Genomic DNA, 27,023 nt, shown 5'->3' on the forward strand with positions numbered 1-27,023 from the left:
TGACTAAAAGCTCCAGTACAGTAAGGAACATAAACAGTACACTCCTCCCTCGCCCCCCCCCCCCCACATTGATAATAAAGAAAATTGACGTCGTTCGATGAATCCATAGTAAAACGAGTAAAATAAGCGTCCACGGCAATTTGATCGTTCGAATATCGTGAAAAACATTTGAACAAAAAAAAAAAAAAAGAGAAAAGAAGAGAAAAGGGAAAACAGAAAGAAAAGAACATCCGACGAATTCTTTACACCTTGGCTCGACGACGAATCGTCGTTTATCGAGTCTCTCGCGTAATACTATGGACGACGTCGTTCTCACAGAAATTTTGTACGTATATTATAGCCTCCACTTTCGTTTTCAACGAGAAATAAAGAAGAAATAAATGAATAAAACGAAACACCGATGCGAGTATGTACTTGAGAAAACCTGAGAGACAGAGAAACAGAGCGAGAGAGCGAGAGTGTGAGAAAGCGAACGAGCGAAGAGAACAGACACGATAATCGATTCTTGCGAGACTCATTAAAGCATAGAGAACGTGTATACTGCACGTTCGGATATGCGATGGTGAGGAAGATCGATGAAAAGCATTGTATTCATCCCCGACACACAACTATTTATTTGTACATTATTTTACCGAATAAACGTGCATCTTTTGCATCCTTAAATTAACAGCTGTGTCATTTGTCCTTGATAACCCTTTGAGTGCTGTGGGCGCATATAGGTGTCTGGCGAAAGCTATCGGTGTGGACTAAGGACGTATATATGCGTTTTCTGTAAGTGCCCGGCATGGACTAAGGACGCATGTATGGGTTTTTCAATTTTTCCGAACACCTACGCAGAAGTAATACTATTACGTTTGTGTGAAATAAATATAAATGCATTCCTTACGGCAGTAAACAAATGCCAATAGTGCCTCGTTATTGTTGAAGTGGTCACCACTTGTAAGAAAACTCTACATCTGGTTTTTTTAGTTTTCTCAAGCACTGAATTTTTCACACACAACTAAATTATTAACTTGTGTTATATTTACTGAATTTAGTTTTCTAGTTTATTGTTTTCTAGTTTATCACCCAAATTCTAGTTAACTGTAAATTTCAATGTTTATAATAAATAATTAAAAATAACTAAAAAATAACGCTCTTGAATCGTTTAATCTCGTGCAAAAGAATTACTATAACTTATTACGATTTGCGCTTTGAATAGTCAATCAACAGAGTTCAATCTAACGAAAAAGTATTCCGTCCACAGCGATCGTCAGCGCTAGACGCGCGCCGTCCGTACGGACGGCATAGGCCGCGAGTATCCAGCACTCAAAGGGTTTTAAAACTTCCCGAGCTGTCTGACAGGCAGCTCAGGCGCAGATTCTCCCTGGCGCCGATTCTGTTTCGGTTTAGACTCTACAATAACATTCTTCTTGTTCATCGCGAACGGTACGTTTCTCAAATTGGTATAAAACTGTGAGAGCTCAGAAAGCAACGCAACTGACGCAACTGAGCAAGGTAACTTAGTACTAAATAACAAATTACTGCTCAAATAATGAGGAAGATTGTCACTAAACCTACCGTCAAATTCGCCGCTCTCGGAACTTCTACACAAATTTAACCGTAACTAAACTTTATCATATCGCTTAATTTCTGACTTTTCCTAAAACATGCATACAATGTGTTTTTCAGTATTTAATTTTAGTTCGCTCTTTTGTTTTCTGAGAAAACTTTGTACTCTGCCTTGCGTACCGTGAACGGTCATTTCGGCCTTCCGACAAAATATTTTCGTTATTCCTAAAATAAATATAATCAGTATAAATAAAAGGATATCTCAAGATCAGATGACAAACAAAATCAGTAATAACAAATATTAATATCTGCTACACCTGTAATCTTCTCATAAAACAATTCATCCGTCGATCAAGATAGCCACCAGCTGTCAAGACATATCAACTCTGGCATAATTCTAAAGAACCGTCACAAATTTTAATATTTTTTACAGTCCATTGTTACAAACATTTTAAAAGTCGAGAAGTTTCTTAGGGTTATTGCTCATTGCTACAAAACACGGGAAGAGCTTGCTTAAGTCCACCCTCGAGTAACCGTCGATGGAGAACGGTCAATACTCATCAATATTTTCGTATAAATATCGCCGTCACAGATCATATTTTTACATGCTATTGTCTTTTGGACTAAAATACATCTCGGTTTGTTAGTCGATTAGTCGATATCTAAACTTGTTGTCTCTAAAACTCAGACAGAAAGCATCTCAAAGCGTTTTGTGTAAAGTTGTTATGAAAGGAAAAGTAAAGCATATCAAATTTAGCATATCAGTAATTTTGTATTTCGTACATAGTGTTATTCTGTGATAAATATTTACCCTAGAAATGTCAAGACGTCATAGAACGACGTCATAGAAGAAGACTGTTCAGCGTGCGATAAGCAAGAAACTTCAGCAACTGAAAACGGCATGGAAACACATGAGAAGCTATTTACAACCGAATCAGAGGTGAATATTATAAATAAGCGTTTACGTAAGGGCAAAAAGGAAAGAAATTATCGTTAACAGCAGAGAGTGAAACTGGGCCCGATGGAACAGTTTGAAAAGAAATAGATGCAAGTCCCAAACCTGGCATTGTTTGACATCAGTTCATAATATTTTTAGGGATATGCTAAACGGCATATAATGAAAGAACAAGTAAAAACGGCATTTTATTTTCTCATTGATCACCGTATAAGGGATCATATAATAAAATGTACGGAAGAAGAAGCATTTAGAGTATCGGGGACTATGAGGGAGCTAGATGCAACAAAACTAGATGCATTTATTGCTATGCTATATGCCCGCAGTGCATATCAGGCAAAATATTTAGATGTCTCATATTTGTGGAATAAAATTTGGAGACCTGCGTTTCTTTCAAAAACAATGAACAGGAATGACTTTGCCGAAATTATGAGATTTATACGATTTGATAAGAAAGGCGAAAGAAGCCAACGTTTACGAAGCAATAAATTTGCAATGGTATCTACAGTATGGTCCAATTTATAGAGAATTCAGAAAATTGTTATAAACCTGGTGCATACATTACTTTTATATAAATATAATTTAAATAAAAAAACCATGCGATAAAACTATCAACAAGTTCAGATTCATTACTACAAAAAATTTGTCAAGTAAAAAATTGTAAAGGCTACAAAATTACGAAAATTTGTTTAAAACGCGGGAAATATTTATGCGGCAAGTGTATATTTGTTAATAAGATAATTCGTAAAAAATGCAGCGAGTTGAATAAGATATATCTCTATATAAACAAAGGTGTAATTCTATTTAAAACTAGAATTGAAATTAAACAAAAGTAAATTTGGACGAAATTTTATGAAAGTTTATCATTTTATATACATTTAGTTATAAATTAACCATTATCTAAGTTAAACCATAAAAACTATTACTTCTTTAATCACCGGTCATTTTGACCGCACACGGTAGAGATAGGCATACACGAAGTGTCGATAGGTTTAGTGTTAATCACGTTTTAAATGTAACAAATAGTCTTTCTTTTACAATTTCTAACGTGATTGACTCATCTATGATAACATTGAGCATGAAGCTGTTCGTATTAAATATTTCTTATTTAACATGTAATATTCTGATGTAATAAACTAATAAAGAAGTTTTAGTATGTTTTTTTTTATTATTTAATTTGTTCATATGGTACATTTTTCTAGCTTCATTGCTAAATAACATGTGCATGACAAACTGGAAGATGCAATCTTGTTGGGGGTAGTCTTCCACATGTTAGTTAGCAATAAAGCTAGAAAAATTTACCGTATGTCCAGTTGGACATATTGTCAAGTATAAATTAAAGAAAAAAAAAAAAAAAAAGAACGTGGTGGCTCGTGTGGAGCGCGAATAGTGACATTCAGCAATTCGTAAATTTTCGAAAATACTAGTAATAATTATTATTAGTTACTATCGTCATTTACATTCTTTAACATATTTCAAAGTCATTTACATCGACGAGATTGCCATCCTCAATTACTTAGTTAATTACTTACAATTACAATTTCATTTTCGTTTTATATGACAAATTGTAAAGAATGAGAGAAAGATGATATATCATTTTATATCGATATTTGTTTCTATATCATATAATTTTATCAATATAAATTTAGGTCAAATGCAAGTTTTACGCTGATTAGTCACGTATCTATCGGCTTTAGTAGGTACTCGCATGTCGGAGATGTAGGGACACCGGGCCTTTCTTTAGGAAGATCCCCAATACTTGGGCTCGAAGTGACATAACTGGTCGCCGAACGTAGCCACGGTCACGGAATGAACGAAATGTCTTACAGAGGAAGTACCGATGTTGAGGGACACGCTGTATAAACAATCGAGTCTCGATCAGGAGCAATGTTGGTTTACGCGGGACTGCCTAGTTACGGCGCTTGCGAATTTGTTGATATTCCCGATCGATATGTATTTGACATATGTGACTGTATCTGTCTTTTATTTTGCAATCACCTTGGAGAGTTTTCTGTCATCATCTTGGCAGTCAGTCTGAAAGTAACCCAGCGTCTGAATTAACGTGTCTGCGCGCTACAAAATGTATTCCATTGCACAAAGAGTTTACCCGTTGACCGTGGATTCGTTATTGAGCCCAGGAACATTGTCAATAGCTTTTGTTATACTTATTAATTATTTCACGCCTAAAATTTCTAACGATAACCTGACACGCATTAATAAATATCCACTGATGTACAGAATGGGATACATAAATCGGAACACCTAAATTATGAAATAATTTATGTTACATCTTATTTGCCCCTAATTATTACACCTAAGTTATGAACGCAAGGCAAGGTTATGCTATTTGTAGCAGCACACGCAATGGTAGATAATGTTTCTTTTGAAAATCATTATTTAAATAAGATTTTATGTTCATCATCATCATTTTTTTGTGGGACCATATATTTGTTTAATACATTCATCGATCCATCTCGATATTCCCTGTAAACATTTAATTTAACAATTACTTTAAATCTAATTTGTCAAATTGAAAGTATAAAGTTCAAAGAGAACGTAAGTAAGTCCATCCTCTTCTCATAGCGAATAATTTCTGCTTTGTAATTTAAACGTGTGTAATTTAAATATATAGGGTCTTCATACTAGCCAGCTTTTTCTCTTATAAATGATAGATATGTGTGGAAAATAAAAGGATACACAATTTTATCATTTTTTATAATCAACGTAATAAAGTACATCATTGAGAAGGAGTACTAGAATCCCAATTTCTCGCTCTGAAGACGTTTTTCAATAAATATAACGTATTGGCGTAGTAATACAATTGTAATCTGTGGTATACGTTAATTTTTTCGCTTGCAGTCCTGAAAGTCACTATCTTATTTCCTAACGTCTAAATCCGTTTATTTGAAATTTAAACACGTTGTTTAGGAATTTGCTCATTGTTTTGTAATTATAAGAGTGGAACTTATTCACTTGACAATATACATATTTATCTATATCTGGAATAGTAGATAGTAATAATCGTATTGAACATGCTCCTTAAACTTGTTGGATAAGAAATACTGGTAAATGTAAAACTGTAGGCAAAAATTAAACATTTCTTTTATTTTCAGTTTTGTATAATCTTGAGATCTTGAAAGAAACTATATATTGTATATCATACATGATTAAAATTATATTAATGTACGAAATAATACTGTATAATGCAAAAAAATATGTCACATTCTGTTTGAAAAATTAGAAATCATCATTTTCAAGAAAATACTGTAAGCATGAAAAATTAAAATATATGCCATCATGCTGGCCGCAAAATGTGCTAAAAATGTCCCCACGTTAATTTTTTTCGTATACTTAGTATTTACGATAAAAGCATTGATCAGTAACTGTGTGAGCACCCTGCGTAAAACGACTAAGCACTAAGTACACTTTGACTTTAGCTATTTTCAACCCTTTTCAACAATAACCCTTTACAACAAGATAAACTGAGAATATTTGCACCTCATGTTACTATAAGTAATTAACATCGTTGCAAGTTTAAGTATTTAAAGTAAGTAAGTAAGGTTAAGTAAGTAAGGTTAAGTATTTACATTGTGTTCAAAATGTACGTAAAATTGCATCAGCAAACCGTGGGATCAACAATTCTAGCATCAAGTTTTTGCATTTTCAAATCCTCTTTTGGTATTGGATGTGCACATCCTAAAGCGATACTAACCTCTTCGGCGATCATCCATACAGTGACTCGCCGATTTGATAACACAAGTTTTCGAACCCATAGAATGTTCTCATCGGTTTGCAAGGTAAAGGGTCAATTCTCATGAGCTTCATCTTCCATTCGTTTTCTGTTCCTTCCTGAAACCTTTTCAGCCTATTGTAAATGACTAGTGGCTTCATAGTATTTACTCCATATGCTTCTTTTAGCTTATCAGCCGTTTCAATTACTATTCTCTCGCGTTTTAGGACAATTGACGTAACTGAGCAAAGTACCTTAGTACTGAATAACAAATTACTGCTCAAATAATGAGAAAGATTGTTGACGACAAAAAGCCGATAAATAGGCTATCGGTTGGTAAGCATCAATGATAAAAAGCCAACTAATAAACTATCGGTCGGTAAGCGTCGGCGACAAAAAACCGATTAATCGACTATCGGTCGGTAAAGTGTTAATATAGCAGAGTTGATCATTAGTTAGAGCAAGATCATTATTGGAATAAATTTCATAAGTTTATCCGTGGAATTATCGTTTGTTATTCGTAACGAATTATTTTAATTTAATCTTACAAATTTATTTTTATTATCTGTTTGAATAACGATTGCAGAATCGTTTTTACTATTAACCTTTTGCACTCGGAATTTTATTTCAATTTCGTTACCAGAAGCTGCCAACGCTTTTAATTGTTTTATTTGAAATTTACTTCAACTAAAAGACAAGACAATTTAAACAAATAAAGGAAGAAACAAATTCACTTAAATACCAGTTTTATTCACACTATTGTTGTATTTTGTAATTTTTAAGTGTATAATATATGTTGAAACAATTCCAGGATGCAATCCTGCTTTTCTTTCGCACGTTGCACAAAAAAAGTGGGACTGAAAAATGCAGTGTTGGACTCGACAAAGGAGCTCCTGAGATAAAAACTGATGTCGAGTCACACTCGACATAGGAGTGCAAAGGGTTAATTTACCAAACGAGTAATTTACCACAGAACGATAAACTTTCTAATGTGGAATTTGAAAAAAGTTAGTTACAAAAGCCAATGTTACTACCTAGTAACATAGTAACAGTTACTATCCTCTATATGACATATAAATATCTATACATAATACATAATTGTATTCGAATAAATTGTACAATTACATTTTTGTCTGTAATAAATTTTCGCAAGAATAACTTCTTACTCTAATAAACACTTGTTCGATTGAATATTTTCTGGTTAGTGGCGAATAAAATTTGACTGCTTATTTTTATTCATTATCTTTTTTGTTCGCATAGAATCTTGCGCAACACGTACGTAGCAAGCTTGCACATAATTCTAATAAAATATTTAGTTAGATATTTTCAAATACTTATACATTAATTTACATGAATGATCTTCTTTCTTATCATACTTTTTTATTGCTCAACTATCAAATGAAATAATTTCCTATTTTATTCGATACTTTGTATTTGAATAAATGTTTCCTGATAATATTTTTGTATTTCCGGTTCTACATATTACGTCATTATCGACATCACAACAGTATCGTTAGGAATATGATGACGTATTATTTACGAGTAATTGAAATTAATAATACGATGAATTTCAAAATTTACGTTAATTTCCGCAAAGAGCTGCTCGTTAACTGTCGTTCCTCGGATGTAAATGCTGCAATCTGGTTCTTGCTTCAGCGAGCAAAAGGTCTTAAATCTTCTAAGAAAGACTTTATCACAAAACTGAAACGAAAAATTACGTATATCAGTAAAGATCCTCACTGGTGTTTCCCTTGATAAACAGACACGATCAGATGAAAAAATAATTCAAAGGACGCAGCAGGATTAAAGAATCGATTTTACATCGTCGATGGACAGGCGTTTGTAAAACAATTCTCGTTCAATGTAGTACTAAAGACATTTACATTCTTTTCACTTGCTTATAAGGTATACAAAAAAAAAGAAGAAGATAAAACAACTTTGGCTAAGTTCTTGTACTTTTCAAAAGACACGCTCCTTGATTTTGTTAATCCAATTAAAATGAAAATTGCGCTTACAGATATCTTTTAGATTTGAAATAATAACTTGAGAATTAAGACTCTATGAAAGACACTGCATGGTATTAATTCCTTTTTTATTGTCCTTTTATAACATAGTGCACAATAAATAATGTTATGTATATATATATATGTATATATATACATTATATATACATATGTATTATATATACATTATATATACATATGTATTATATATACATTATATATATAATTCATCTGTCAGAGTAATTGATCTCTAAAAAAAGAAGACAGATTAGTTATATCATAAATAGTGTTGCATATAAATAAATACGTTCACAGTGAAAGGACAGCGATAGCTGAATAATATTAATGAACTTACGCTAAACACCTTTCTCGTCGATGTTGCATCGATTAAGTAGTAATTTGATAATGTTAAAAGATACCGATATAACAGTGAAGAATTTCTCACGAAATGGTAGTACTATTTCTCATGAAATAGTAGGATATTAATAAATAGACAATAAGTATCGACAATACGTCATAGGCATGTGTATACGACTGAGAAAAGTCATTTTTCAAGTTGAATACGTGTATGTATAATAACATTTGGTACTCCTCGTAATACTTCTCATTAATTTCTTAATACGCATCACAGATATGTCGTTGTTTATAGAAAACAAAAACATACAAGTAATAGTGTAAACTCAACTTATTCCCATTAACCTCTAATGTAGGCAACTCGAGATACCATAGTTTCGAAATATATTCAATCAATCCAATTTTAGATTTTAAGCTTTCACGATGGTTCACGATGCACGTCGTGCCTCTCGCTTTACAGAGTCGATCGCGTTATCCCTTGGAAAAGCGAACCATAATATTCGCGAAACGTCAACACGAAACTGCGACAGATAACGCGGTTAATCCCTGAAAAGCCAAAAGACGATCGGATCTGTTCGTGTTACAGAACTGCAAGTAATCGACTGGACATCGTTATAAAAAATGCTTACGTACGCGTGCACGCGTGAAACGAGGAAGAAAATGCGTGTCCGCTTTTGTAAAAGTCACTTGGTTCGCTACTATCGAACAAAAAGGATAATTTCAACTCTGTAAGATCTATTTTCCTATATTATGTATCTGTATATAGTTTAGGCTGTTGGCAGAACATTGAAATCGATTCAAGACACTTCATACATCGATTGATAAATTTTGTCTACGTGGATTTCGATATTTTTCTTGTAAATCATTAATCGCGCTAAGGTTAGTCAGCGTCAACGCTCATCGCTATTTGATTACGCGGGCGATCGAACAGGAATAAACGCGTTGAAACAAATTCGATTTCAAGTTCTGTCGCTTATTCTCCACGAATTTAATATTACGGAGATCATTTTTTACATTCGGCGCTCAACAACGTTAATGAAGGTATATCGTATAATTATATAACATTGCTAGCTACGATATAGTAAATACGATACAACATGGGAATCGGTAATCACAAAAATATAATTAACATACCGAAGCACCGCCGTGTGCAACTTCGAGGCTGAACTATAATCGTAACACCAACAATTTTTATTTAACAATTACGACGAACTCTTATGCAAAGTTATACAATAAACATTAAACAGGCAATTGTGCGTACCGTGTGATACAATGTTACAAGTGCTAATGCGTTAGTTTCTTTTCCTCAATCAGCGAACATTAACGTTCGATCGTTTGAACGATGCCAATCTAGTTCAAAAGTAGTATAAAAAGAAAATTTAAATCTTTTTCAAATTTTTATGGCTTTAAAATACATAGTTTGCTGCAACAGTAATTAAATAAAAAACAAAATTAGTTTTACTACAACCATAAATTTATAAAAGAACGAACATCATGAACAATACATTTATTAGTTGATATAATCTACTTGACATGATTTACTTAAAATTCGGTACATTTAGCGCGTGGTAGTGTTTTCGCATAAAAAATTCATCCAACTCTTCATGATGTCAAAAGTTTAGAAAAAACTAAACTTTTGTCAAACATTTACAAGAAATGTAAAGTTTGTCCGTTCCAAAAATGTTTTTCGTTGAACACATTTAGAGAATCCAGATTTCATGAGAACGCAGACTAAAAATTTTTGAATATTTCCTATTCATTATTCCATCACTTCAAAAAACCTAAAATAGTTGCCATTATATTTTATTTCCATTAACAAAATATTTAGTACGTATGAAAGCAATAAAAACTTTTATGATACTACTAAAGCCTAATACTAAACTCTTGTTTCCAGAAAATAAATAAGATATTTTACGTTTATAGTAAACCTTTAAAAATCATCGTTACAATAGTATATAATAATGCAGTGATTAATTACTTTTAGACGTTTCAGAGATATCTAGTTTAATTTGCCGACTTCTTACTTTTATTCCAAAACAAGAGTCGACATATCCTTCAATCAACAAATTTATATTAATACAAAAACACATACACACCTTAAAAATATATATATAACATGGAATTCTTGCGATTATAGCTACTAATTAAAAACGTTAACTACATTTATTTTTCTATTTAAACTTTTTACGGAGTCTCCGTGGCTGCCTTTTTCTTGCGTTGAGATAATCGTAACTGGTCTGTGACCAACTATTTTAACGTGTTTATTAGTCATAGAACCTCAACTAGTTATAACGTTGAAACAGGATTAAGAATTTTATTAAAATAAATTATTTTTCAAATGTATCGTTTGGCACTAGGAAGTAAAGTTCCAAAGTATAAAGCGAAAATAATAACAGAAATTTTGTTACTATATCTGTTTCTTTTTATTTTTGAATTCTTAATCCAGTCTCGATTGAATCTTGAATGCCGAGATTGTTTTTATATATACGCCCATAATATATGGTATACATATATATAAAAGAACCTCAATCGCATCACAAACATCAGCTGAACGAAAGCATGCTTTTATTTAACTATGTGGAATGTGCTGCTAGATTTCTAATCAACTACTAATACACAGAATCTTAACATTATCGAGTAAGATATTTCATACGTCCTTAAAACATAGCTAAAGGAATTTGCAGTTTCGTATTTAATCAATTTCATAATTAATAAAACTGCGAGCACCACAGGACTACAATAAACCATTCATAGATCCGTTGTAGAACTTCAGCACATCGTGTACAAAATTTTTCAAGATTTACATGATATTTTCGTAATTAAAACGTAAAGCTCTCTTGGTCGATAAATGTTAAACTTCTTCATATGTCTTCGCATATAATTATAATCGCAGTCTGAAATAAAACTTTCAGAAAATACACGGACAATAGATATGTGGCCAAGTGTGGTCATTACGAACGTACATGATGTACTTTGGTAATTATTTTTTTTAATACCTTGCTGCTTTGTACTTGGATCACAGCACTATAATGTGCAGCGAAACTGATGAGGTTTGTGACTTTTTGAGCTTTTCCTTTGTAACTATCGTGAAACTTAAGCGGAACTTACAAATTTTACATTAAATACTACAACGACACATAGGTACGCAGTGTTGGAAACTTAAAAAAAGATGTAATACCAAAGAAACACAGTAAGAAACTTTCTACGACGCTGAAGTAACAGCGTAATATGTGAAATAACAGTTCGTTTTATATATCAAATTTCATTAATAACACGACATTGATAATTAAATACACAAGATTTACGAAAGTATGTTTACAACGTGTGTGGTAATCGAGATTTTACTTTTCTATGTAAACTCTTTCCAAGAAATACTTTGTACGTAAAACCTACACACAAAAAATAATTAAATAATAGTTTAATTTATAAAAAAATAAGAAGGAACATCTTTCTTTCGTTTTTTCCTTACTAACAATAATATTTGTGACTTGAATGTATATAAAGAAGTGAAACGACGCCCGATCAATAAGCTAATCGTTTGTAGAATCAACTAATGCGTGCTTTTTCATTGTATTTTAACAGTACATTCATCTGTTAACAGACTCCATAACAGATTTTCGTGGCAATTCCTTTAGTCTCGGGCCGTCTCGAATTTAATCGTAGTTTTCAGATTCCTGTTGCACCAGTTTGAACCGGCGCGGGCTTTTCACATACACTGATCCGTGGCCATCTAAGGAGAGGCGGCCTTTTCGTTGAAGATATCTCGTTATATAGCGTGCGACTAATTGTTGCGGTCTTATTTGCCATTCATTCAGGACTTCTTTCGGTGCCAGCACCTACATAGACAATGGTCAAATTTAGCACAAACGATCAATAACAGATCCTAACGCTGAAACTACCAGCGTATGTATATCACGTCGACCAATTCATAATTTTTCATGGAAATTTTATAAATCTCCAGGTACATTCTAAGTATAAAAATTATGAAAATCTACCTGATCGCCTTTGAATCGATCTAGCAATGTTACGCAGACGACAGCAGACTTAATGCCCGCCAGATGTGTGAGTGCTCCAAACGATAGACTCTCCATCTCTATATTCACTACGCCAGCTTTGTGCAACTTGTTTAAGTAATCCATCTTATCGTTTTCCGTGAATTCACAGAATGCACCGTCCATGCGCCCCTGTCCTTCGTAGAAGTCGTCGGTACACATAGTTTTACCGATTACGGTGTCATAAGGATCATCACGGTGTGCTAGAGCCTTTAGATCGCGAGCTAGTTGTCGGTCTAACTTGGCAGGCCTCCTCACCATTTTGCCGAGCACAGGCTAAAAACAAAAATAAAAACGAGCAATCAGAGGTGGGCGCGACTTTATAAAAAAATAGATTTCCTACTCGTTTGAACAATCTACGATCAAGGAACTTTTAATGTAATCGTTAATGAAATTAGTTGCTATTTTGCTGTCAGTTGTTAATTAGTCGTTGATGGAACTATAGATCATTTTTTACAGCCATCTATTTTTTGGAAAAGACTGGAAGTTTGAACAACGCGTTTCACCCAAGACACGGCGAGTCATTCACTTGATCGAAGCGTGAGGATTGCAGAGCTAAGAACAGGGAAAAAGAAAGCAAGAACTATCGGAATGGTCATATGCCGGATTCCACAAGAACTTCTTACCACTTCCAAGTACGACTTCAGCATTCCATCGACTGCTTCCTCGGAAATTACCACGGTACCGCCTTCAAGGCCGATCCCACCACAAGTACCAATCCTGAAGAATATCGGATCCTTCACCTTCGCGTGGTACATCAGCTTGATCATTTCGTGAAGCAAAATTCCAACCGACGGCATGCCCATTCCATGCTAAACAGAAAATTTTCTATATTCCTCCCATCCACGATATTTTTTTCTCTTATATTTATGTTTATATTTTTAAGAATCGTCGATGCCACATGGCATTACTCAGAGTTGCAACAATTTATGGCAGGTACTTAGACCGCGTATGGTCGGCGATATTCCATTGATTTTCGTTGATTTTTTTATTTTAGCGACAGGGAGATTTTAATACGACGCGATTGAGGACGACTGTACGATGTTTTGTAGCATCTGATGGAGCAAATTTCTGTGTGTTCCCTAGATCCTCTTTTAGACGGTCTTCTAAATTTAAAACGCTGAAAAGAATGAAAAAGTTCTGAACTTTGCCGTCCAGTCATCGTAACGCGATAAAGTGGCGCAACTTCTTTTCGCACCACTTGCGAGGATGAACTTCTCTATGACTACGCAACTTCTTTTGTGTTTCTCGCGTCGTTTGACGTGTTGTCGCGTCACACGGATGATTTGCACAAAGCGTCGATAAAAAATAGTTTGCTCCACCAGCCGAGTAACTGGTGCATGGAGAAACCCATGGGAGAAGAGAAGCGTGCATGATTATCGTGGAAAACTCGACTAGACGTTCTCCCTTCTACTGGAATCTCGATGTTGCTTTATGCTCGAACGTGTGACTTGTTGCTGACCAATGATTCCTATTACGACTTACGCACATGTCGTATCTAGTTTGGAATCGTTAGCTTTGAAATTTCTAACCAGTCGTTTTTTATTCGTGTCAATAATTAGAAAGCTTTCCTGAGAAAAGCACACTTAAGATAAAGCTGTGAACCGAGTAAACTACGTTGATGTTTTAGTTCTAGTTTTTTAATATTAGCTACGTTTGTATCGATAATCGTAATCAGTCTTAGAGAATTTTCTTCTTTTTCTTATTTACAAGATGGATAAAAATTTCATAACAATTTAACCATTTGACTAGGATGTATAATACTCAGGCAACTATTATTTGGCAAAGGCTGTTTTTCAGCAAACTCCTTACAGACTTTCGACAGAGTGAGTTAATTAAGGAGTCAATTAGCTCAGCTACGATCTCGGAATTATCACGCTCTGACGTTTACTTTGTTTTAACAAGTAAGGATACTTTTATGTTCTAAGGAAAACTTTGATATGAAGCCAGAACAAGAAATCAGACATATTAAAATCTTCTTTGTTCTGTTAAGGATAACAGAAAGCACAATTAGCTTGAGAGTAACTGAAATAACGTACCCGGATAAAGCTTATAAAGTTCACAAAGTATCAAATTTAATTATAAATTATTGCAGTGTTCTTTCTTATTTTGCGTTAAACAGGAAAGAGGCTTGTTCTCTTCAAGCAATTTATTTCAAAATTAAAACTATCCGATTTCGATTAATTCGCTTTTAAAGCATCGTTGAAACCAGAAACTGTTATCGCAATTATGCAAAGCTTATGCCTCGTTTATAATTAGAATGTGATTTAAAGCTAAAACTGTACATTTTCTCTAATATAAAACCTGAGAAGAAATGGCTCCTTTGAAGAAAGTAATTGGATGGAGCAGATAAAACGAAGTAAAAAATGTTGTATCGATTATTATCGAAGATTTATATCTAATTAAGCAGAAATACTGCTTATGAATTTATTTAAACACGCACAATTAAGGATTCAGAGGAATCGTGGTATTGCAGAAAAGTAAAAAGAGTAGCATCGTAGATGCGTTACAATAACTGAGTTCATTGGGATAAGAAATTTAATTAATGAAATATTTCTTTATATTACCAAGATCATAGAAAAAATATTTTGTTTTATCTCGTTTATAACATATCGATGAAGAAGACCATCTCTTTTCAACGATACATACATATATACATACACATCAATCGTGTAACATCTGAATATATTAACATCAGACAATTAAATTGAAATAAAATATTCTGCATTATTCTCAGAATAATTTTGAACACGTCACTGGTTAAATTATTAATTGTGCAACTATATTAATATCGTAAACTTAAGCAAATGCACAGAATTCTGTACTATTTGGAAAATAATTTTGAATACTTTTATGTACTTCATTTAATTTTGTTATGTCCCAATTATCTTTTGAAAAGTGATTTAATTTGTATTTTCCACAAAGTGAGATATATTCCAGGTAATCTAAATTAAGGCGATTCTAGCATTTATCTCACGATAAATGTTGCTATTTACTGCATCAATTGGATAAATTTGTTCGAAAGTAGCTACCTTCCAGCCTATAGAAAATAATCTTCAACATTCGTTGCTCAACGTTCTCTCATTATTACACAAACTGGTCGTATGCATATTCTATCTAATCTTGGAAATACAATTCTGATTAAATCGAATCCAAGTTAACCGCGAGCAAATACGGTGAAGGCATATTTCATTCAGTTTCAATAAGCTTTTCAATTTCACCTACGTCCTGTTCTGCCCTCGAGAGAGGCTGAAGCGTTCCAATTTAATTAAATTCGGATCGCACGATTGTGTAAATACCCGATCTTAACAGATCTTAAAAATTCTTGATTTACGTTGTTTACTGTAACACATGATGCAAAGACGAAATTCAAATCTGAAAACACGTGATTTGAAGTAAGAACAAAAAATAACGTACGATAAAGCGTGACGTATTTCCAGCGATTTGCTATCTTCATTAATTATTCATAAATTACTTGTAAGCGAATATTTGCTGCGCCTAATAAATATTATAACAAATATTCTACCTTGGATATTTTATGTATCTGTTATTATGTATTATTTTATAATGTATATTAATGCATATTTGCAACTTAAAATTCCCCACAAATACATGAAAATCCGTAGTCTCGTGAATATGAAAAATTCAACGTAATTAAACGTAATGTCAAGTATACTCACGCTAATAGAAAGGACTGGTCCGACTTTATACATAGAGTAACGATATGAATACTGGCTAATATCAAGAAGTGTGGTGCCTGCCGGAAGCTTGTGACCTATTTCCTTCATTATAAAGTGAGCAAAATCTTCCATACGCTTTGGTGTTCCTCCCATGCACACGAACTGTAAACAGAGTTATAGAATTAATTACATAATTGAAGAACGCTTGTGGAAAACATTGCAAGAGGCAGGAGACAAGCTTTTCAGAAGGAAAAGAAATCTTCTGCATTAACACGATCCAATTTCACGAAGAAGAAAAGTGTATCTGTAGAAAAGCCTGTATGAGCCACTTCTTAGTTGTAAAGAAACCTCGATGTTCCATTATAAAAGTAAAAAGGCCATTAACCAATGTCTATTAGCAGCTATATTATTTTCAATAGAGGTGAAGCTGTTACACTATCTTTCAGCGTTGTTAATAATTATTTAGAAAGGGAAATTGCACTGAAATTATTTAAAAAATAAAATTTAAGTTAAATACTACGGCATTCTCATTGGTACGTCAATTTTGCCACTTACAGTGCTTTCTACGAACATTCTTTAATCGCATCTATCTAGTTTAATATTTTAAGTACGTTATCCACAGATAAATCTCTTGGAGTGGTTCCAATTCTCTCCGTCCATTTATCTAAACTGTATTTATTGGAACATAGTTAATGCCCGTTTAACTGAATCCACTAATCCAAATGAATCCATTAATTTGAATATTAATTCATATTATTCGAATGGGAAGTGATATCAATGAACTTTTACTATGTCTGCTTCCTATCAAGTTCAAATAAATGGAATTCTATTGTACTGTATTTTGTTCTATAGCCGTGAGGTATGGAGAAATATTTCCCTCTTATAGTGTCCCACAATAATGCTCTTGCTCGTGTTATATTCAATTAAAATTATGTAGCATTTCTGATTATTTAACATACTCTGTGCCACGATGCTTTCATCTGACCTTCAGGCTATGTGTAGTCAGTTCTAGAGAGTTTTATTTTTAATGAAAGAGACTTCGGTGCTTCATGTAGATTATGGACTTCAAATATCCTATACAAACGTTCATTTTATACCATAAATTTTAACACGTTAACGTATCAGGTATTACAAGTAACAAAAATTAATCTTTTAACGATTAATTTACTTTGTTCAGTTTTGCAGCAAATTAACAAGTACCGAAATACTTCCGTGAATCACTGTACGCCTGTATCGCGCAATTGCCACATCCGGTACAGGTGCAAGAGTTGGAAAGGACAGGTACTTTAAGAAAGATGATGGAAAATATTTTTCCATGCGTAGCTCACAAGCTGCCATAGGTGTAGCTGGCAGACGTAGCTCGCAAAAATCTAAAAGAATTACATTTTATTATTATGGAGAAAAATAGATAATTTTCAATCAAATATACAAATATAATCATAACGAATATAATCAAATATATAAAACAGAATGGAGCATCGAAGAGTTAAAAAATGATTTCCAACGTCGAATTACTTGAACAAAACCAACGGACCACGTTCCTCCGATGCTGTTTGTAATTTGCAACAGTGGAATTGCTCTTTTCTCTAAATGGAACATAGAATTCGACAGTGTACAACAGTTGCCGAGCAACGTACGAAATAATACCTCGAGGATTACCGCCGCTGTCTGTGTAGCCGAAGCACGCGCATGGAAGTTTCGCCTATTGTTCTATTTAGGTCACGAAACATTGTACTTTCTTTTAATGGCACATCCTTCGATGAATGTGAATACGTTGTGTAAACGCGGCTTCACTGATAGCGTAAAAGAGATCGCGATAAAAAGAATGCGTGCTCGTGGCTTGTACGAACTGCGAACGTTAAATGGCGTAATGATATACGCGACGTAAATGTTGCGTCCATAGCTCAAACGTGATTCATTTGGAAGCTACTAGAGGAAAGCTGGAAAAGAAATTCGACGTTTATTTAAACGGCGATAAACGAGACAAATCTCTTTGGGTTCTCTCACAAATAACGAGTTCTTCAGTGACCTGTTAACACATCACGAGTCACCTCTTAACCAGAAATATTTGGGATTGTGAAATAACAGATTAGGAGAAATAAGTTAATTTCGTCATTCACGTTCATTCTTCTAATCATTAACATCGTATGACTTATTTTTTCAGTAGAAAACATTCGCAAATGAAGAAATTCTTACGTCCAAGAAATTGAGATTTGATGGACGAGATAATTTGCTTTTGGTTTTAATAATAATTAAAAAATCTTCTATCTCTTATGTTTTGCTTCATTTACCTTAAAAATTAACTATTACAGAATCTGGATTATCAAGAAAATCGATGAACGAAACGATCGACAGAAAATTTGTATCCCTTGCAAGGAAATTTGGGCAAAAGAAGAGTAGAAATCGAAGTCTGAAAGAAATCCTTAGTTTCTTACTTAAAAATTACTCTTCTCGTTAACGCTAGGTTTAAGAACATTTCGATTGCGTCAAATTAACGCGTATACCACGTAGAAAACTTTGAAGAAAATGAATTTCGACATATATTTGTCTCGTTAAATGGCCAAAATTCAGTATAAATGTTAGAAGAAAAATGTGAAAGGCTCGTGTAATTTTCCTCGTGAAATTCGAAATGCGTCAGATCGACGCGTATCCGTAGAGACAGGTACACCACATAGAAAACTTTAAAATTAGAAAACTTTGAAGAAAATGAATTTCGACATACATTTGTCTCGTTAAATGGCCAAAATTCAGTACAAATGTTAGAAGAAAAATGTGAAAGGCTCGTGTAATTTCCCTCGTGAAATTCGAAATGCGTCAGATTGACACGTAAATCGATATTTATTAATATCAATATTTACAATGCAGCTCAAAAGAACAGATAATCTTTTCTTCAATGAAAAATTATTGTCTGATTATCTAAACAGCGAATGCCATGATCAGCTGTGTACGAGTGTTATATTTAATTTACATTCGCTAGAACTAAAACCGATCTAAAATTGATTTGTCTGTGGATTAATGTAGAATTCTATGATTTTAGCTGTAGTAAACAGGTGGGATTAATAATTATTAATTATTTTCTGTCCTATATACGAAATGTACATACATAAGTGTGTTACAACTACATGCTAAAAGTACACTATTGCCATTTATTGCATCATTCTAATATTACACACATCACTGTTTATGTCTATCAATATTAGGGAAATATACCAGGTACTTGAAATCAGAGAGATGCGAGTAAGGCTTTCATCATTTCCAAGTTAAAACTCTAATCCTAGCAACGGGACGATTAAAAACGTTTAAAAATTTCTCAGATACAAATTTTCAAACTTAGCCTTCTTCGTTTCTTTTATGTAAAATACAGTGACTACGAAAAGTATTGGCACATATCCATTTTCCAACGACACGTTTTTCATTGGAATTTCTACAGAATTTCATTCTGGTATTTTTGAATGTTTAGGGTCACTCGGAAATAGTGGCACTAAATGATGTGAAATTTAGTACACCTAGTCCTAATTAGTTAGTATGTAAATACTAAAATAAATACGATAGTGTGCCAAAATATTTTGTGGCCAATGTAAACATATGGTAAGTATATCTATTACGAGCCACGACTCTTGGCTCTCTTTATTATTGCTAACAAGTTCACCTGATAAGACAAGTATGATAAAAACCTGGTGCTCGGTTACATGATGTAATTGTTTTTTGATCGTAATAGCAATGCGAAATAAAAATCAATAGATTAACTGCAACTGCGTAAGCTCGAACAATACGTATATACAATACGTGACAGAAACAATAGATGACAAGATGACAAGTGTCTGCCGCAGAAGCATTTGCCATTTATGAAACTGAATTGTTTCTGAAAATCCAAGCAAACAAAAAGTTAGAATAACATGCGAAAGGGCACGCAGAAGACATTGATGAAAATTATATGAAATAAATTTTAAACGAACCTGTTTAAATTTGTTTCTGGAAACGGACGTAAAATAGTGATTCATAATAATTTATAATAATGTTTTACAAATATTGCTTTATACATATTTATTGCTATCATAATTGTTTTGCTGCACTTGCACGTTGTACGTACCTTGTTTCCCAATTTCATCGTAAATATATTTTTTGGTAAAATTTTACAATTACAATGTTTTTCATTATCATTTTCAATATCTTGCGATAAATATAAATTTAATTAACTCTGTTTGCTTCATCCTTAATAAAACGAATATAATTAATATCTAACGTTAACATTCACTGAAAATTACAAAATTCATCGTGGATAAGATAGTCCGATAATTAACGATCGATGGAGCAGAAATTTATAAATAGATAATAGAGATAGTAATACATCGACAATATCGTGTACAACACACATATTGTAGTTTCGAACGTTATGCTAAATTTACACTTGGAAATACACATTGTAGCACTTCTACATACATAGCTGATTGTTATCGGTAGTATTCCATGTTAATCCACTATCAGAAATTAGTCATACTTCCTCTGTGAAGATTCGACTGATAGAGATTACTATACTGCACACAGAACCCAAACATAAACATTGCAATTAGCCAAGAAAGAGTTCGCACAAGTATAGAGAAAGGAATTGGTGAGATTAATTGAGTTCGCAAACATATTCGAGGCTGTATGTGGTACGAGAATCGAAATATGTTTTAAATAAAGTAATAAAAAAGGTTTTTGAGGTCGTTGTGACACAATAAAACTACTTCTTTGCGAGAGAAATAAGCCTCGATGTATTTATAGATAAGTTCAATATGTTTTAGAAAGCACCGATGTTCTGGCATTGTTTCAACTATATGCGTCAGGAGTTTAAAGGTGCACTGACATTAAAGTACGTTTCTGGGAATAGCGTGCGTAATACGTAATTAGTATGTAACGATCTTTGAGGCAATTAATAACGTAACATTTTTTTAAGTTACGCGACAATATGCGAAAAATTACTTGTGCACATCTTTTATAGGAATTATGGAAACTTTTTCGGAGAAATCAAAATAGAGCACGAATATGAAAACTTCACGTAACGAGTTTTGGGAAATTTCTCGCGTTTATTTTTCATTAGAAAAATTGTTACGCAAGGGACATCCACTATTACATGGTAAAGCACTTAAAGGAAGAAAGACAGAAAGAACACAGTTAATGGAGTGCTAACTAAAATTCTGTTTCTACAAATGTAGTTCATATAAAATAAATTCTACTGTATATAAAAAAAACTTTTTTTCTAAAAGAAAAACGTTCTATTATATTACATTATACGTTCTATGGTAACTTAAACGTTCTATTATATTACAGAGCCCTTCTTATAAAAAGAGAAGTCTCACTATACGTCAAAGAGTTTTCTACAAGAAAAGGAGATCTACTATACATAAAACAAAGGTCTTTTTACAAAAAAAAAAAAAAAAAAAAAAAAAAAAAAAAAAAGGAGTGCCACTAAAGATAAAAGTTCTTTCCACAGAAAAAGGAGCTCTACTACTTTGATTTACCTTAACGTCGCCAAACATTTCAACGAGATCGTGGGAGCCGCTACCCAGAGCAAGATGATACAGTATATCCTGATCCATGAGCTCGATGTTTGGATTTCGAAGTCGCACAGATCCATCTGTATATCTAAAAAAATGCGAAACGCGAACAGCGTGTTAAAAACATATAGAACTTTATGCGTCGTATATCAAAATTTTTATTTATTTGAGTCTTGTAAATAGAAATGTATTTTTGTCGTCTGCAAAATATGTACCTTCGTTACTGTTTACCGAGTTAATCGATTGATTGTTTACGAGTACACCAACATGTTCTATATAACTATACTGTCTTTTATTCGCAAGACAATTACGTATTTGTTTATTTATACTGTAATAGAATAAGTTCTGTCTATTATACTATGCATTAATTACGTATTATTATAATATAGTACAAATAAACAAATACGTTTTTCTTCAGAATAAACGATTGATTTAATATGGCTTCATAAATAAAAGTCAAGCGGAGTTAAGTGAGGAGAGCGTGGTGGCCAAGCTATTGTTCCAGCACGACCAATCCAGCCTTGGTAATGTTGGTTTAAAAAATCTCTCACATGACGACTAAAATGTGGCGGTGCACCGTCTTGTTGAAAAATTAAACTTCCTCTAGTTCTCAGCGGTACATTTTCTAATAATTCCGGTAGTTTGTTTTGTAAGAAATCGAAATATGCTGCTGACGTTACATTTCCTTCGAAAAAATATGGCCCAATCGAGACAACGATCTACAGTGAGATCTATTATAACGAGACGTGATAAAGTGCACGCGTACCGAGCGAAAATTCAAAGTCGATTTTCTCGAAAACAAAGCCTCAAACGAAAAATTTTTATTCTATATTTTCGACTTCTTTTTTCGCGTAGAATCACCCCCTTTCCGCTTGTACCACCAGTTACCAACCACCCTGTATAATTCGGTTCTGCAATGTTACACAATATTATTATAATTGTATTATTTGCTATACTATATCTATTAATCCACTGGGGAAGGTATAATTTTATGATATTAACGTTAGTTATTATGCATCGTAAATAAAAACTTATTCATTGAAAAATAAATTATTGATAAATAGAATCGATGTTGTTCTATCATTTTATACGATAGGATAAATAATTTAAAATACTGAATCGATTATAGCTGGTAAAAGCAGAGAAAATAAAATTCCATCGATTTTCTTTTTTCAAGTACATTCAACATAATCCTGCCAGCTTCTCTTTGCAACCAGAATATCCACCCTCACATCCCCTGACAATGAGGGCGAAGAGGAAACCGATGACTGAGTGTGGCAGAATTTTATTCAGTTCTCATGATATGAAACGCGTCATGCCAATTTGTGCATGAGCAGTACAAAAACGAGTGCGATGATTGTACGTTGCAAAAACGACAAGAAATGTTTTATTATCATTAAACGAGTCAATTCAATGAGTATTTATGATATACGAGAACAATTAATATTTTGATAATTATAAGACATCTACACTTCCTATGATTCATAATCCTATGACGGATTCCTATGATGGTTCCATATTCCTATGACGCATAAATGAATTTAATAATCATAATTCATAGATGAACTTTGAACATAGATGATCTAACTTATTTATATTGTCTCGTCAACGTCATAAAGGAGGATACTTGCACAATTTATGCGTAGTCTTCTAAAAAGAAAGGAAATATCCACTACCATATTTATCTTCATAGGCATTAAAATCTGAAGAACTTTCTTCAGTTACATCAGAACTTACAATATTTTTAAGATAATGTAAAATCATGTACGTACGTATATTGAAACAGGTCACAAGAGCTTTGAATCAGGTTCTCGGGAACTTTAAAAAACTCGAAGAACTGTTTCAGAAGATGAGTCGTATGCAAGCAAAATCCGATAAGTAACTTACATACTTCTTCTAAGGCAAAGCTTCGCAAACTTCTATGCCCCGGAACCCAGTTCCGACACCGGTAATTTTTCGCGACCTACTCGAAGATTAGCCAAAACTTAATTGTGCCGAGAGTTGATTGATAAGCAATTTAAAATTAACTTGATACGGATCTACGAGCCGAGAGAAACTAGACAGAAATAAGGATTCTCATCTTTCTCGTTATTCTGGTTTTTAACTAAATAGAATTTGAACTGTTCGTTCGACGACTAGCGATGAATACAACTCTCCTAACGAATCTGTAATAGTAGAATATTTAACGCGACCCGCACTTCAGAAATCTATGTTCTAGAGTACCATATAAAGTAGAACTGAAAATACACCATACACTAGATACACGATGATTTCATCTTTTATTTGAGAAGAAGGAATCTCGAAGCAAGAATAAAAATCAGCTTCCATTATATATATATATATATATATATATTTATGTCATGTACTTGACTGGATGAAGTTTTAATTTATACATTCATTTCAATGTACAATTCTTATATGTTTATTTTAGACCTTTAACATTTTCATATGTTATACTGCGATGCGTATATTAAATCTTGTGTTACGAATATAAGGTAACAATGCTGATTAATACAAGAACGTACAAACCTCCTTAAAACAATCATAGCGTCATTCAGTGCGATTATCAACAGCATTGTTCTACGAGATACTGTCTGCAAGCGATAATACATGAACCTTTGAGATATCTAACAATCTATTCTCCAAAGTAACTTAAGCTTTTTTTTCATTCTCAGATTGTTCGTCTAAGTGTGTGTGTGTTCATAATCTTTGTTGAAGATTGAAATTATAAATAACATATTATACACGCTCTTCATGTATATTATTTAATCCTAAAAATTACAATGAAATTTAAATATTATCAAACATGTAGCTTTATTTTTTTGGTATAATTTGCTTCTTAGTTAATGTATATTAAATTAAATTAAGTATAAGAGAAATGTTTATTGTGAAAAATTTGCTAACATAAGATGTGCTCATAGTTTTACATTAATGCTTGTTCAATGTTTTATTTCAATTAAGCTAACATGCAAATATGCTAAATATGCAAATTGTCCCATTTTAATTTTTAGAAACTGAAATATTATACATTTAATCCCAATACAATATTCTTAATATTTTATGTAATTTTATACTGAGGGTAGTTTTAATGAGCCATTTATATCGTTTACAGCATTGACCAAATATAGTTGGTTCCTACTTATGGATCGCCATTCAATTGAACACACATTTGATAACATCCATAAGTTAAAATGTTATATAGTAAATATTCAATACAACAAATACCACGATAACAAAGTTCGTCAGAATTATATAAATATGTATGGTAAAACAATGTCATATTTGTTTGTATGCAACAAACATGTTTGTATTTGTATATATATTTGTATAACATATATATAGTTGAAAAAATTTACATAAATACAAATTATACCACTCAAAATGGGACTTTTAAATTTTTAATTTCTACAATTTGTGTTAAAACATTAAGCATCTTTAGAAATAATAAATTTATTATGTAATGTTACATAATAAACTTTTTCGGATGCTTAATAAAGAAATTGCAAGATATTATTCATTCCTATCAACATAACAGTTCATTTTTCTAATAATATTTGACTTTTTGTGCGTCTTTTGATTAAGCCACTTATGTGGATGGAAGCAACAAGTAAGTATGTTGTCAATCAATTATCGAAAAAATAGCAAACAAATTGATCATCCAAAAAAATAAAAGCTTCTATTCTCATATTTACTTGTTGCTTTTCTTACAAGACTCCTCTTGACTGTCTATTATTCTTCCTCTATCTCTTCATTATCTAATTCTAATTCTGTCTCATCTTCCGTATCATCAATTACTACTCCATTATTAAGCTTCATCTCCCTCTCTTGTTCAGCTGAATTTGACTTTACATATTGCATAACTAAAAAATATATCTCTGTTTCTCTGTCATTAAGATGTATGTTATATTTTGTTTCAATCATTAGCCTTACTTTTTTAAGAGTCATGGTACGATAATCTGCATCCTTAAGGATATTAATAATTTCTTCATAAAGCACTTGATGTGAAATACTAAGTGTGATGGTCTGTGTTATGAGTTTTGTTGCAGTTCCTGAATATGTAGAGACTTCTATTGCATACCCAATTTGACTACCGCTATAATAGGTGTTGTTTTCATACTGCTGGTTCTGTCTTCTTTTGGACTCTTCTTTGAGTAGTTTTATTTTCAGTGCTTCAAAGGATGGAAATTTTTCCTCAGTTTGAATAGCAATCCTGAAATCTTCTTAGCTGTTTGGAATATTACATAATAACAAAATTGTTCTAATGTTATCATGGATGAATTCATGCATTTCTCTCAATTTATCAATAAGTCAGAAAAGTTTCTTATATGACTATTTATATTCCCATCTTCTTGCATCTTATAGTTAATTAACTGTTTTATTAGCATTGTCTTGTAAGCGGGATAAGTTAAGCAATATATTTCATTTAATTTATCCCATACCTCCTTTGATGTGTTGTAATCATTTACTTGCATTAATGCTTCAGGACTTATTGCTAATATACAGACATTTCTGATCTTGCCTTTTTGTCTGCTACATCCCATTCTGTAGCATTCTCTGTAGTTTGAATCTTTTTACCAGAAACATATTACTATGTGTTGTTTTTTATTAATAACGTTTGAATCTGAGTTCTCCACTTATGAAAATTTTCCTTAGTCAGCAGCTCTATATTTCCTGACGCGCAATTCATCGTTCTGTTGTCACTTTACGCTATATACACGTGGTTAAAACGATTACTGATGTAGATATTTTCTAAATCTTATATTTATATTTTTCTTATGTTTTTCTTCGCACACGATCGAAGAGTCAACTGTATAGACAATTCTATAAAGTCGATTCTATAAACGATAATACTTTTTCAATAAAAAACTATGGACGGACTAAGAAAATGCCGGTCAGAACCGGAAGGAAGAGGAATCGTCCAAATGAACATATCGATTAGAATCGGATGGCACGTAAATCAAATTTGACAATGACCCCTTGACAGGATTAGAGCTTCCTTCTTAGGTTCCTTCTTAATCCTATACTATACAATTTATTCATTGCGTTAATATCTATGTTTCAGATCTATTTTATTTATATGATAATAAAATAATAATATATGATAAAATAACTAGCTCGTTTGTAAAATATCTCTTATTCCAAGTATCTTTCATCTTTCAAA

The 27,023-nt window shown here is 32.7% G+C and overlaps 2 protein-coding genes and 2 long non-coding RNA genes across 5 annotated transcripts in view; 2 read left to right on the forward strand and 2 right to left on the reverse strand.

The window, feature by feature from the left end:
- Positions 1-146: 146 nt before the first annotated feature.
- Positions 147-1,454, reverse strand: LOC126913861 (uncharacterized). Its single transcript, XR_007709493.1, has 2 exons — positions 1,177-1,454; positions 147-1,041 (listed from the first exon to the last, which is right to left on the reverse strand). It is a non-coding gene; the product is annotated as an uncharacterized LOC126913861 (long non-coding RNA).
- A 998-nt stretch (positions 1,455-2,452) lies between these two features.
- Positions 2,453-3,031, forward strand: LOC126927882 (uncharacterized). The gene is made up of 2 exons (XM_050743854.1): positions 2,453-2,491; positions 2,648-3,031. Exons 1-2 carry the CDS (start codon positions 2,453-2,455, stop codon positions 3,029-3,031), a joined length of 423 nt encoding a protein of 140 aa, XP_050599811.1.
- A 3,044-nt stretch (positions 3,032-6,075) lies between these two features.
- LOC126913854 (uncharacterized) lies at positions 6,076-7,411 on the forward strand. Its single transcript, XR_007709484.1, has 2 exons — positions 6,076-6,572; positions 7,048-7,411. It is a non-coding gene; the product is annotated as an uncharacterized LOC126913854 (long non-coding RNA).
- Positions 7,412-9,273: 1,862 nt separating this feature from the next.
- LOC126913786 (uridine phosphorylase 1) overlaps positions 9,274-27,023 on the reverse strand; it is a 47,086-nt gene continuing 29,336 nt past the window's right edge. For both annotated transcript variants that reach the window (XM_050717022.1, XM_050717021.1), the window contains exons 2-6: positions 21,827-21,950; positions 16,326-16,487; positions 13,272-13,457; positions 12,589-12,921; positions 9,274-12,429 (exon numbers count right to left, since the gene is read on the reverse strand). In XM_050717022.1, coding sequence (XP_050572979.1) covers positions 12,247-12,429; positions 12,589-12,921; positions 13,272-13,457; positions 16,326-16,487; positions 21,827-21,950 — 988 coding nt within the window. In that variant the 3' untranslated portion in view covers positions 9,274-12,246. The remainder of the gene's footprint in view (positions 12,430-12,588; positions 12,922-13,271; positions 13,458-16,325; positions 16,488-21,826; positions 21,951-27,023) is intronic.

Source organism: Bombus affinis, chromosome 2 (assembly GCF_024516045.1).
Source record: "Bombus affinis isolate iyBomAffi1 chromosome 2, iyBomAffi1.2, whole genome shotgun sequence".
NCBI lineage: Eukaryota > Metazoa > Arthropoda > Insecta > Hymenoptera > Apidae > Bombus > Bombus affinis.